The sequence below is a fragment of the Galeopterus variegatus genome, unplaced genomic scaffold (assembly GCF_000696425.1).
Source record: "Galeopterus variegatus unplaced genomic scaffold, G_variegatus-3.0.2 Scaffold420, whole genome shotgun sequence".
Lineage (NCBI taxonomy): Eukaryota > Metazoa > Chordata > Mammalia > Dermoptera > Cynocephalidae > Galeopterus > Galeopterus variegatus.
In genome coordinates this window covers 259636-273104 of record NW_007726531.1, presented here as the reverse complement: position 1 = coordinate 273104, position 13469 = coordinate 259636, and the positions used below count along the sequence as shown (strand labels likewise).

At 40.1% G+C, this 13469-nt stretch overlaps 1 protein-coding gene across 2 annotated transcripts in view; it reads left to right on the top strand.

The window, feature by feature from the left end:
- The window catches only part of ANKRD44 (ankyrin repeat domain 44), a 183692-nt gene that overhangs the window by 54147 nt on the left and 116076 nt on the right, over window positions 1–13469 (top strand). For both annotated transcript variants that reach the window (XM_008568521.1, XM_008568520.1), the window contains exons 4-7: window positions 5760–5960; window positions 6329–6416; window positions 8803–8945; window positions 9980–10192. In XM_008568521.1, the coding sequence (XP_008566743.1) occupies window positions 5760–5960; window positions 6329–6416; window positions 8803–8945; window positions 9980–10192 (645 nt within the window). The remainder of the gene's footprint in view (window positions 1–5759; window positions 5961–6328; window positions 6417–8802; window positions 8946–9979; window positions 10193–13469) is intronic.

The window sequence follows — 13469 nt, the reverse complement described above, 5'->3', positions numbered from 1 at the left end:
CACTGGTGCTTGTTTATTAGAAAAGAAGCAAAGGCTTTGAAGGAACGATACTCATGTGTGGCCTGCGTGCTGGTGCAGGTCTGTGAGCTTTTGTCTTACCTGCCATGGTAAGAGTGAGCCTGGAAACTTTTAGGGCAATTTGGTAATCTCTTGCCTGTTAAGTTTAATAATAAAATAATCGAGTTCATGATTTGTGTCTTGTAGTTTTTGATTTTATTATTCTACTAATTACTTATTATTGTATTTTACAGAAGTACTGGCTTGTGATGGATTTGAAATAATAATTTTTTAAAAAACTGGTCCTTTACCAAGATAGTCGTAAAACCATTGTTTAATAACTTTTTTTGATTCAAAAAGTGTTCAGCTTCCCTTCCCCCATGTCAATTTGTCTTCTGTAAATTTCTGTCAGAGCAAACTCCTGGATATTAATTTTTAGCCAGTGTGTGATACAGGAGAAGAAAGACTTCTTTGATTTAAAAAATCATCAATTCCCCAAGTAGCCATAAAATTGCTCCCTTGTAACCAAGTTAAAGAGCTACAATTTTTGAAAGAGAAATGCAAATTGAAAAAGGAAGTTGCCTTTTTTAATCAAAGCTTTGTTTTTGCCAAAATATTATATTACACTTCTATTAAATGTATGAAGCCAGTCTGGCAAACTAAAACTTCACAGTTTAAAAATGCAAATAGCACTGGCCGATTACTCACTTGGTTAGAGTATGGTGTTGGTAACACCAAGGTCAAGGGTTTGGATCCCTGTACCCTCTACTGGCCAGCCACAAAAAATAAAATAAAAATGCAAATAGCTGAGGAGAATTAATATTTGAATATACTTATGTCGGGATGCACGGTTGAGACTATCCACTGAGGAAGCTCTGGCCAAGGAGAAAATGCATGAGCCCGTAAGTCGGCAAGGCTGACGGGTCCTCACCTCAGTCATCCTGTCTATGAAATTAAGGGGTCAACCCAGATGACCGCTAAGGTCTTCCCCATTTCTCATATCCTATATGTCTGCAAATTTATTTCCGTAATCATCTTAAACTACTGTATGTTCATTAAAAAATGTTAATATTGGAAATTAAGTAGGAACTCCTCCTTTCCCTGCTAACTAAGTCTTGATAGCTTCCCTTCTTGTTAGCAGGATGAAAACTATGCAACTCATTACATAAACAAATATGGAAATAAAAATGGAGAATGGCAAAGTGGGAGTATTTTACAAAAGTAGAGAAATAAAAGTCATGGCTCTTCTAGGTGTCCTTGAGCTGTAAAAGAGCGTGTTGGTATGAAAGGTGAATGGGGCGAAATTGGCACTCACATGGGACTTGCCTGAAGTTCACACAAAAAGAGATTTATTAGAGACCCTGTCTACTTCTCTTGATTTCTTCCCCATCTGATAATGAACTCGAACCTTTTCCTTTAGTAATTGTTTAGGTGTAACCCAGGTGTCCGTTAGGATCACCTTGCCTTCTAAACAGATATGACTGGCTAGCAGCTACATGCCATATCTTGTGTAAAGTCTAGTGTTCCCCCAATGGTTTCAAAGAATGCCTGGAGATTTAAATCGCTGATCGCCTGGCTCCACCCTGCTCCTCCTGCAGTAGTTTGGGTTATGTGGCAGCTTTCCCCTCTTCTCGCTCCTCCTGCTGACCTTGTCCCAGCCCAGGTGTGCACCTCTACCCTGGAGTGCAGCACCCACATTCTCTCTCCTCTTTCTGTCCTCTCTCCAAATGCTTCTCACTCTATTTTACAAAACAACAATGCAGCTGTTTGCTGTTCACTCAAAAAGATGCTATACCATTTGTTAAGTATTGCTTTGAGATGGTTATCTCCACCCTGTTATCTCCATCCTGTTCACTCAAAAGGATGCTATACCATTTGTTATAGTACTGTTTTGAAATGGTTATCTCCACCCCCACCCCCACCCCAATTCACTATGGAGCCCCCACTGCACACCAAGGGCCTTGCTCAATACAGAGGCCACTGACTCTTTCAACAGGATTTGCCCTCCTTAGGAGCCAATTTGATTTTTTGTTTGTTTTGGGTTTTGGTGGCTGGCTGGTGTAGGGATCCAAACCCTTGACCTTGGTTTTACAAGGTGGTGCTCTAACCAAGTGAGCTAACTGGCCAGCCTCCATTTGATTTAAAACAGAATTTTTTCCATCATGCTGGTAAATAATAAAATTCTATTTTAATCAGATTTGATCATTTGCAATTTGTGGCAATTCAGATCAGGGACTAGACCAAATGGTCCGCAAACTTTTTCTGCAGAAGGGCCAGATAGTAAATAATTTAGGTTTTGCAGGGTGCACAGTGGCTCTGTCACAACTACTCAGTTCTGCTGTTGTAATGCAAAAGCAGCCGTCCATAAACAAACTAACCAGGCTGTGTTCCAATAAACTTTATTTATGAAAACAGAACAAAATTTGTCTATGATTAAAGTATTTAGGTATTGCCTATTTAAGAATACAGGTTTAGTTCTGCCCCCCACAAACTCTACAAGAACTTATTTATACATAAACCATAACTAGTGTGTAACATATATGCTATCTTTGCTTAATGTGTAGCTTTTCATGAATTGCAAATCATTTGTAAGTATGGGCCTCTCCTAGGTAATGTCTCATTCACCTAGTTTGAGTTACTTACTCTAAAAGTAATCATGTTTTGTCACCTTTAAAATACAAATTTCTCATGAATTCATTGGTTTTATCTCCAGATAGTATAAATTTGTGAAATGATCTTGTGTATTTTCTGTTTTGTTAGTCTATCCTGAATTTACACACTATTTAACACAAAGCAGGAATCTATACAAGTACAATAAAATAACACAAGGCAAAGGTATTCAAGTGACAGTGTGTATTAGTTTGCTGTGAAAAGGATGCTATACCATTTGTTATAGTCTTGCTTTGAGATGGTTATCTCCAAACTTTTAGGTCATATATCTGCAAAACATTTTTGGCATACATCCTCAAAATATTCATCTCATGCATTTATAAATTTTATGTATGAACTAGCTGATACTTCAAAGCACAATATACTTAGGGTGAGGCTTTTCATTTATCAGTCTTACATATCCATGTAGATAATAGTCTTCTGATGATTTTTCTCTGTTTTGGTAAAGTTCTTGTCAGATCTCGTTAAATTCGTCCTTGCTTTTACCTTGTAGTGTCAGTGATGGAAAGCTTTGAGTAGGAGGGGTAAGAAGCTTCAGCTCTGTGACATCCACATTGTTTATGCTTGCGTTGTTATTATCTTTAATCTCTGGGTTCCTTGCATGCATCTTGTATGTTTTAGGGTTCTTTTAGCTTAAAGGTCCATGTTAGAATCTGTAAATTGACTTAGCAGGCCCATCATTGTACATTTCAGTGCACTTAGAGTGAATGGGTGGACAGGACAAGCCCCATGCTTCTTCCCCAAGGGCATCTCCATTACTGTAAGTGAGGTAGGATCCTCTGCTGTACTGGCTGAGGGCCCAGTACCAACCCAGAAGGTAACTAGCAGCATTCCTTTTTAAAGAAAATGAATGTAAAGGGAGGTTCCAATATTTTCTTGCCACATTCCAATCGATTGTGCATCTACCTGAACTTCACAATTTACGAGATCAAAGTTGATAAAAATAGTATTTTTTTCTGATTCTAATCTTAATCTTATATTGTGATTTATATTGCATATTTTGATTTAGCTTTTCTTTTGCTTCTTTTTTTTTTTTCATTTGACTGGTTTTTAGGCTAGAGTCCGGCTAATGTTTCTTCTGATTTTCCATAGTTCTAGCAGTGATTCACACACAGTAGGAGAGCATTAATAATGCACGTACACATTTCACTCTAAAATGGGCTCAAGGAATATTTAGAAGTACTTTATTGTCAGTCTTTTTTTTTTAGATTTATTTTTATTTATTCATTTATTTTTAATTGTGCATCTTTATGGGGTACAGTGTGTTGTTTCAACACATGCACGTATTACATAAGGATCTCCTCTGGATGCTTTGCGTATCGATCATCTAAATATTTATCATTTCTTTGTGGTGATAACGCTCAAGATTCTCTTTTCTAGCTATTTTGAAATATACAGTATGCTATTATTTTGCTGTAGTCACCCTAGAACACTAGAACTTCAGTCTTCCTCCCTAACTGTAACTTTGTACCTGTTGCCAATTTCTTCCTTTCTCCCCTCCCTATTGTCAGTATTGCTGAAAATAGGTGGCACATATCTTTTTTTTTCTTTTGGTAATCTTAATAAATTGTTTAGTTGGGCCCTATCAGTTTACTGCCTTTTATTTTATATCATCCACATGAGGTATCCTTTAATGATCACACTGTTTACTTAAACTGTATTGTCTAATTTGGACAGTTAATTTGTTTTTGCTCTCATTCTGCTGTCCAAGTTAGCCATTCATCTCAAAAGGCTCTTACTACTGACTCATGCAATGTTCTTATTTCATCATGTATGTCCTTGATATAAGTGTTAATTTTGCTGAGTTTGGATCATCTACTATTTGGGGCACTTTTATATACCTGTGTGGTAGAGTAGATTGGACAGTCCAACCCCATGGGGATTGAGGTGGACAAGGGTATGTTCTTGGCCCATGCAGGGTGTGGGAGTGTGGTACTGATGCCACATTGATGAGACGTCCAACAAAGGAACCCCACTAACTGGTCTGGGGGAAGTCTCTAGAAGTAGAGGGAAGCAGCCAGTAGCTGTTTCCTTTTTGAGAGGAGCTCTGTCATTCACTTGACTGAACAGAAGAGTGTTCTGAACCCCTGTGATATAAGAAAGTCCCTGGGGAGCTTTTCAGAAGTGCTGAGGCCACTTAAAATCTCTGGGGTGAGACCAGGCATCTGGAGTTTTTTTGTTTTTTTTTTATTTTTAAAGATGACTGGTAAGGGGATCTTGACCCTTGACTTGGTGTTGTCAGCACCACGCTCACACAGTGAGCGAACCGGCCATCCCTATGTGGGATCTGAACCTGTGGCCTTGGTGTTATCAGCACCACACTCTCCCAAGTGAGCCATGGGCCAGCCCCAGGCATCTGGAGTTTTAAGAACTCCTTAGGTGATTTCATTGTACGTACAGGGTTGAGAGATGTAGGTCAAAAGGCTAGTGAGCTTTTTGGGTCAATAGAAGGAAAATTAAAAGTAGGAGGCTCAGAAAAGGTGAAGGAACTCAATAGTGACAAAAGAAGTTACCCATTATAACATGGAAAGGTTGGGTAAAGATGGAACAATTTCATAGCTTCAAGTGAATAGTAACAGACATGTTACTTCCCTTGACTGTTTATTGATCACACAAGACTGCAGGTTAAGGTGTTGACAGAGAGAACGAAAGGTTTGTAAATTGATCCAAGGATGTCTTTGAGGTCTTTTGGCTTTGGAAGTCTGGAGGCTTACTGGCAAACACTTCTAACCTTCAATGATCTTTTGGGGCCCTTTGGCCTCTGCATATTTTATCCTTGGATGCCCACTTACACATGGTGCTCTCATTTGGTCTGAGAATACCTTATACCTTATACCTTATAGAAGGTTTATTTGATTTTAGAAATGTGCCAGGGCTCTTGACTTAACAAAGAAAGGTAAAGTGAATCATCTTAACCTGTGCCAGTCTTTTGATCGTTATCACATATTACCTGGCTTGTCTTAAGCCAGCCTGTGAGGGCAGGTGTCTTCCCTTTCTCCTCATAGTACCAGGGTCTGGTGAAGCATCTTACACCCAATAAGTACTGATTGAACATTTGTCAGTGACCCCTGCAAACTCTGCTTTTGTTGTAGGAAGCAGTACAAGTATTGATCAAGCACTCGGCTGATGTCAATGCGAGAGACAAGAACTGGCAGACCCCCCTCCACGTGGCAGCAGCCAATAAGGCTGTCAAATGCGCAGAAGTGATCATTCCCCTGCTGAGCAGCGTCAACGTCTCTGACCGAGGGGGGCGCACAGCCTTACACCATGCAGCTCTGAATGGCCATGTGGAGGTGGGTGTTCTCATCACTGGGAACTGGAATGCTCCCTACAGACCCTCTGAGCCACAAGTGCAACCAGATCTTATTGCTGAGACTTTTAGAGAATGTGATGATAATATTTGTACATCAAACCTTAGGTAACTATATCCATCCTTAAATTTAGACCCACAGTGAATTGGAAAAATAGGCTGTCACTTCAGTCTTGTCCCTTAACACACATGCCACAGCTTCAGCTGTGATATCATCTTCCTACTTTGTTAGAACTTCAGATCTTTGAACTGCCTTTAGATTTGATGTTAATTTGGCTGAGATCACCTAAGGCACAGAGGAGCCCTCACCATTAGAGTGTAGGCTTGATTTCGTTGTTGGTTATCTTTCAGATGGTCAATTTACTCTTGGCCAAAGGGGCTAACATCAACGCATTTGACAAGAAGGACCGGCGTGCTTTGCACTGGGCAGCGTATATGGGTAAGGATTCCATGTGTGGAAAGCAAAGTGTAGAGGCTTAATTGAATAAGCCTCGGGTCTCTCGAGGACTGTGTAGGTTTTCTCTTGAGTTAGTCTGACTTCAAGTTTGGGTTTCCACTGAATGAAGATTTGGTCCATTTCACTGGCACACATAGAGGTCTCTGGTTGAGCAGTTGCTTTGTCAGAGATTTGTTTATCCTACAAAGAAGACTAGGAATGAATCATGGCCTGGATCTCTTTGAATGTGCTTCAGTCTGGATTGGAAAGCTGCACACATGGTGCTTATTTCAACATGTCATGGCAGCAAAATAAGGTGTTTAAAAACGAAAGAGGTCTGGCTAGCAAAGCAAGGACACAAATTCCATTTGACTTTTTATTTATAAATATTTTTGAAAGAAACAAAAAGGAAGGAGGAGAGGATAACCCCCTGGCTGTTTTGTGAGCAGAGGTGAGCAGAGTCACTGTGGATTGTCCTGATACTCCACTGCCAACCAAGCTGGGGCTTGCAGCCCTCACTTCTGCCCGCTTGAATGAGGCAGATGAAGGAAGAGGTTACATTTCTGTGTTTTTCCTTTTCACTTTTGTTGGCACAAATACCACTGACAAATGATAGACTTCAGTGTAGAATTGTGGGAAATGAAGGACTAAGATCCTCCCTCTGTGTTTCTAGTTGGAGAACACCCTGCAATTAGAAAACAAGACTCTATCAGCACCAAGTTGTAAACAACCTGAATGCCCATCCACGGGAGATTTTTTGGTAAATTATGGAAGACCTACACAAGGGGACACTCTGCAGTAACTGCAGTAATGATGCCCATGGTATTTATTAGCAGATTCTATAATAACAGATCATAAAACTGTATGAATAATATGATCTTTATTTTGTTAAAAAAAATCTATGCAATAAAAGCAAATCTAGAAAATATTATACATTGAAACAGTTATCTCCAGGGACTGGTGATTGTGGGTGATTTTGCTTTTCTTTTAACACCTTTTTGCTTTTCAGAATCCTTTTTAACAGGCATACATACCTTTTATCATCATTTTAAAAACTAACACTAATCGTAGGGGGAAAAAAAGAGTGGACTGGGGCAGGGATGAAATAAGTATGTGGCTAGAGATGGGTCTGAATGAATCCTTGGGCATAGAAAACTAGACTCTTCAAATTTTGTAAGCATTAGCATTTTTATGAAAAGGAGTTATGGATTTTCGAGTTGGCTGAAGCACGATACCTGTAGACTGGAGCCTGTGAATGTGCTAGGAGACAGATGTTTAGGCAGAACACACACTAAGCTAGGTGAGCTAGGACACAAAGAATCTGGGGTTTCAAGTTTGTTCTTTGCTGATGCATAGTTAAGACATTTGGGTGAACGACTTTAAAGAAGTAAAGTCATTATTTTGTGTCATCTGGATACAAACAGGAAAAAAAATATGTAGATGACTATCTTTAGGGAATAATAGGGTGAAACCAGGACAAATAGCTTGAGATAGCACCACCAGTAATTGGAAATCATTTTTTCTATATACAAGTCTTGGGGGAAAAAAGAGTCAAATTTTAATAAAAGAAGACAATACCAAACTCTCTCTCTCTCTCTCTCTCACACACACACACACACACACACACACAGTTTAGGTCCTGGAGTCAGTACTTGTCTTTTACTCTTCAATTATCAACCATGTTTATAGCAATAACCCTGAAGCATCAAACAATCTTCAGTCATGAAAAAATGGTCAAATAGGTTTTATCATACTATGTATAGTGAGTTAGGAAACAGTAAAATATTCTAGAAAAAAATGCTAACGGGAGTTGAAACTAGAAGGGTTTTCTGTTTAGTCATTAATTCATGAGAATGCTTTTAAGCTGAGCCATATCAAATTGCCATTTTTGTGGGTCAAAAGACAGTCAACCAGCAGCAATTTTGTATGATTTAACAGTAATCCAGAGTATTCTGATTAATTTATTTTTTCTTTCATCAGTTTTCCCAAACCAAATTGTCATTGTTAGACTTTTCAGTGAGGAATGGCAATTGCATTCAAAAGCACTGCTTTCATTTTAACACACAACTTTTTTAGGTTGTGGTACTAATATGTTGGCCAGACCTCGTCATTATTTATTGACCTGGTGATAGGCATCACTTCTACAAGGTGTCCTTGAAGAGAAGGCTTGCATATGGATCTTTTTCCCTTCCTATAGCATTTACATACTGTCTGACATACAGTAAGTAAATACTCAATAAATATTTGTTGAATATTTGCCTGAACCAGCTTTTTACAAATAGCTCAGCAAAGTACTGGTGGCAGTAAAAGCTAATAGTGGTAATTTAGGTAAAATGAATCGCCAAATTGATAAAGGTTAACGGTGTTTTCTGCTGCTTTGTTTGTAAAGGCCACCTGGACGTTGTGGCATTGCTCATTAACCATGGCGCAGAAGTGACCTGTAAGGATAAGAAGGGTTATACCCCTCTGCACGCCGCAGCCTCCAATGGACAAATCAATGTTGTCAAACATCTCCTGAATCTGGGGGTGGAGGTGAGCTTTTCTGTTGTTCTCAAACTAACTCCTGTGTGCAGTTTAATTTAAGGGAGAAAAACTTATTTTCTAGCATCCTGTCTTTTTTAGTTTACACAGACAACTGATGAAGGGCAGGGGGGCATAGACTAAGTAGTGGAAAACCAGAAACAGTCTAATTTTCTATGTCAACACAGATAGAGACATATGTATATTCTATGCGATACATATTAACCAGGCATTCTTTAAAGACTGGCTCAGGTTCCTATCCCACCTTCAGAAACTAGCCTTTTAAGTCATGGCTGACAGCAGAAATGAATGAATGGGTGGCAGGGACAAACTGCAGAAGTGTCTAAAGTTGAGCTGGAGAGGTTGGCCTGTCCCCATTGTCCTTCAACTAGCAGAACAGGAGCGGTGAGGCCCTGGCACATCATCCCTGGAGGAGAAGAAAACCAAGATGCTGTACTGAGACCTTGATGGTGAAACCTAGCACCCGGGGCAGGTCTTGGAAAGCAGTAGGGAGCCATGGACTACACACACCTCAGGGCAGCGCCACTGCTCTGCTACTCGAATGTGGCCTGGTGAGGTGTCAGACACCAGAGCACAACCCAGAGTGGGTTCTAAGCCTACTTCTGTGTTTAGGCTCCCCTGCCCACCTCCCACCCTTCTCTTTATGTTCCCTGTGCCCCGACTTGTGAGTTTGGGGCTCTTCTCATGGTCCCCTGATTCCCTTCTCTTCTGGTGATTTGAAGGCAGCTTTGCCTATCACCCTGTATCCCTTCCCTATCCCCGAAATACCTCTGTCCACATTAGAAGGTAGAAACCTCTAACTCTTCTGCCCTGGTTCACTTTTTGTCACATTCACTTTTTGCTGATCTTTACCTTGGGGAGGCAGGCCTTCACAGGTTGACTGTGCTGGGGAGAGAGTAAGCTCTGAATAATGAAGTTGACAATGGATACTTCCTTTCTCTAGCCACAGCCATTAGGCATTTGGTAGAAAATGGAGTAAATTGGCTCCAGTGATTTGTAAAGCCGTGTGTTGGACTCCTTTGCAGATTGACGAGATCAATGTGTATGGAAATACGGCACTTCACATCGCCTGCTACAACGGACAGGATGCTGTGGTTAATGAGCTTATTGACTACGGTGCTAACGTGAACCAGCCCAACAACAACGGGTTCACCCCTTTGCATTTCGCTGCTGCCTCCACTCATGGTGCTTTGTGTCTTGAGTTGTTAGTGAACAACGGGGCAGATGTTAACATTCAGGTATGACACTCTTCATTGCTCTCAGTGTTAAATATTTTTGCATTGAGTCCCTGTTCAAGCAAAACCAACTGCCGTTAATTAAACCACGTTTTAGTGAATGGTAACCTTGCCATTGAGCACGTTGGCCCCCACAGCGATATCCTGGCTTGGGGTGCTGTGGAAATAGCTGTGTTGTTTCTCCAGGCGTGGTGGTACCAGCTGGAAGGCACTCAGGCTCCAGCTGTGTGTCCTTGGTAGCTTAGCCAATGCTCCAGGGCAGATACTGGATCGCAAAGATATTGCCTCAGCTGATTCTAATGCTGAGGTGAATGTTGAACTGATAGGGCAGAGCTGCTGACGATTCAAAGGAAGGCCTAATTAATGGCTATAGGCCTGTCCCCATTCCCAGCATGGCCCTCCAAGGAGTTTCTCAAATACCTTCCTAATGCAAACCCCAGGTACTGGTTTCAGTGATGTAGCATTGACCTGGTCCTAGCGATCATTCCTTATTCAGCAAATTTACTAAGGACTACCTAGTGCCCTCTGTTTGGTACTGGAGGAGTATTCCAAGATGAGATATGATCTCTGCCCTCAGGGAATTTTGCAATAGGATAAGGAGATAACCTGAACTCAGATAATCATGAGGCAAGAGAGAATGTGGTGAGTGGCCCCGAGAGAGTAATAAAGCTTTGCTTCTTGTTTGTGGATCAGAAATGGAGGTTGGTTTTGATATCAGTTGAGACTGATAGAGATAACTTGAGAGAGGGCATTTCAAGACAGAGGACAGAATGAGCAAAAGGAGTTGTGGATAGGAAGAGCTCTGGGGAAACCTTAGGTAATTAGCCAGCTTGCTGCAACGGCTAACCAAGGGGAAGCTATGCAAGCAGTGTTCATGATCCAGGTTACATTACTTAGGTCACTTAGCTGCATGTAGACTGTGGCAGCACGTACTGACCTGCAGCAGGAGGCCTTTCACTCATCCTCAGATTCCCTTCTTTCAAGTACTCAGGAATCCTGAAGCAAGGTCCTAATGTATTCTGTCTCTGATTTCGAGAAGTTATGATTTCCATGTTTTAATCTCAAGAATATCAATCTAGTTTAATGACCTTCTCTATTCACTATCAAAATCTTTATGTTTTTTCTCATTATTTCTAAAAGTGGTGAAAGAGGGACACATTTTCAGAATAGCAATTGATTGTGATTGAATAGAGTATAAATTGTATGAAAGAGAAGAACCAGAAATAAGCTGAAATGTGATACTACCAAGAAAGAAGGCTCATCTACTGGCTAAGGAGTTTGGGTTTCTCTAATCTGCGGGGCCAGTAATTAGTGTAGAGGTCATATGATCAGGCCTGAGCATTTGAAACAACACCAAAGGAAGGAAACATAAAGGAAAAAAATTGTATATATAACTACATAAAAATTTAACCAAATTTTTATGACCAAAATAAAAAAAAAAAAATACAAACTCTAACATAAACAAAATTGAAATAGGAAGAACTCAGGGAAATTTTTTGCAATGTACCTGATAAATGAAAATTTAATATGCTTAATATATAAAGAGCTCATACAAATAAATAAGAAAAAGTCTGATAACCTACTAGAAAATATACACAAAGGCAAATCGCAAGAGAGAGAATACAGTATCCATTAAGTCCATGAAAAAATAATCAGTATCACTAGAAATTAGAAAAATGCAAACTAATGCAAAAATATATATTTGCCTTTAAGGTTGAAAAATATCAAAAAGAATTATAATACCCAGTGTTATCAATGAAAAAAATAAAATGAAATAAATAAACATGATTTCATTTTTAATCTTAAAAAGTTATGTGTCTGTATATATACATAGAGAGAGAAATATCTGGAGTATGTACCTATATGCGAGCATAATTATCACTGCAGAGAGACAAAATTATGATTTGGGTTTTTAATTTCTTTATCATATATTTGTTTTTATCTCTAATTGTGACACAATGGGCATGAATAATTTTTATAGCCAGAAGAAGAACAAAAAGCTATTTTCATTTTGGACCTAGAGAGGGGATGACTAGAGGGAAACTGGAAGTCAATCAAACTGGCCTAGGTAACGAGGACAGGGACACAGAGAGGAGCCAACTGAAAGGGGAGGCTTTGCAGAAAGAAAATCCACAGGACTGAGCAGGACAAGAGATGTGGAGTTGAAGATGAGCATTAGGACTGAGATCTGGTGAAGGGAAGTAGTACAGCATAGTGGTTAAGTGTTCAGTGCTGGGGCTCCAGACTAGATTTCAGTCCTAGCCTTGACTTTCAGTAACTATGTAATAATCACAAACAACTGCTCTATGTGCCTCAGATTGTTTATCTGTAAAATTAGGGAAATAATAGGATCTTCTTCATGGAACTGTTGTGAGGATTAAATGGAGTTACTGCACATAAATTTCATAGAACAGTGTCTGCCACATGGTAAGCACTCAATAAATGAATATTCTTATTAATATTCATTAAGAGGGATGTCAGGAGGAAGAGCAGGCCTAGGAGGTAAAACTGAGTTCAGTTTTTGAGAAGCTGATTTTGAGTCTTTGGTACAGCCAGTCTGAGAAACCCAACAGTGGAAAATGTGAGACTCTAGCATGAAAGAGCAGTACAGAATAGAAGGAAAAGTTTAGGTTGCCTCATTCACATAAAGGGGATGGTTGAAAATAGAAAAGGATGAGATCACCCAAGGAGAGAGTTCATGCAACATGAGTAGAGAAGGGCAGGGAGGACTCAAGTAGCACTTTACCATTAGGATAAGGAGGAAGAGCCAGAGAAAGGGATGAAAAAAGAAGAGGTAGAGAAGAGAGGAAGGAAATGAAGGGAGTGTAGTGTCCTCATGAAGGTGGGAAGCAGGCAGACATGAAAAAGTAGGATAACTGAAGAGTTTCCGAGTTCCAGATCTTGTAAGTGGAGCCCTTCCAAGGTCCCTAGAATAGGTAAGATGAAGGTCTTTAGGGGCATTGAAGAGACCAAGGAATTGTAGCCTATGGTGGGCAAAGAGTCTTCCTGTGGGGTTGAAGTTGCAGAGGATGGTGGCAAGAGGGCAGAAAGCCCACTGGTGGCCAAACCATCAATGTCCCCAAGACTGTGGACATCTGTCTTGCCATCCTGGTGTCTGAGGGACATCCTGTAAATCCTCTAAAGGAAGGAGAATTATTGAAGTTAAGTAAAGTAGGTCTCTTCACCAACTTCCACTTACTGAATTCACAGGGGTGTCTGACATTTTCCATTACCTCTGTAAAACATGCCACTGACGTTCCCAGTGTACCTGATGCCCGAG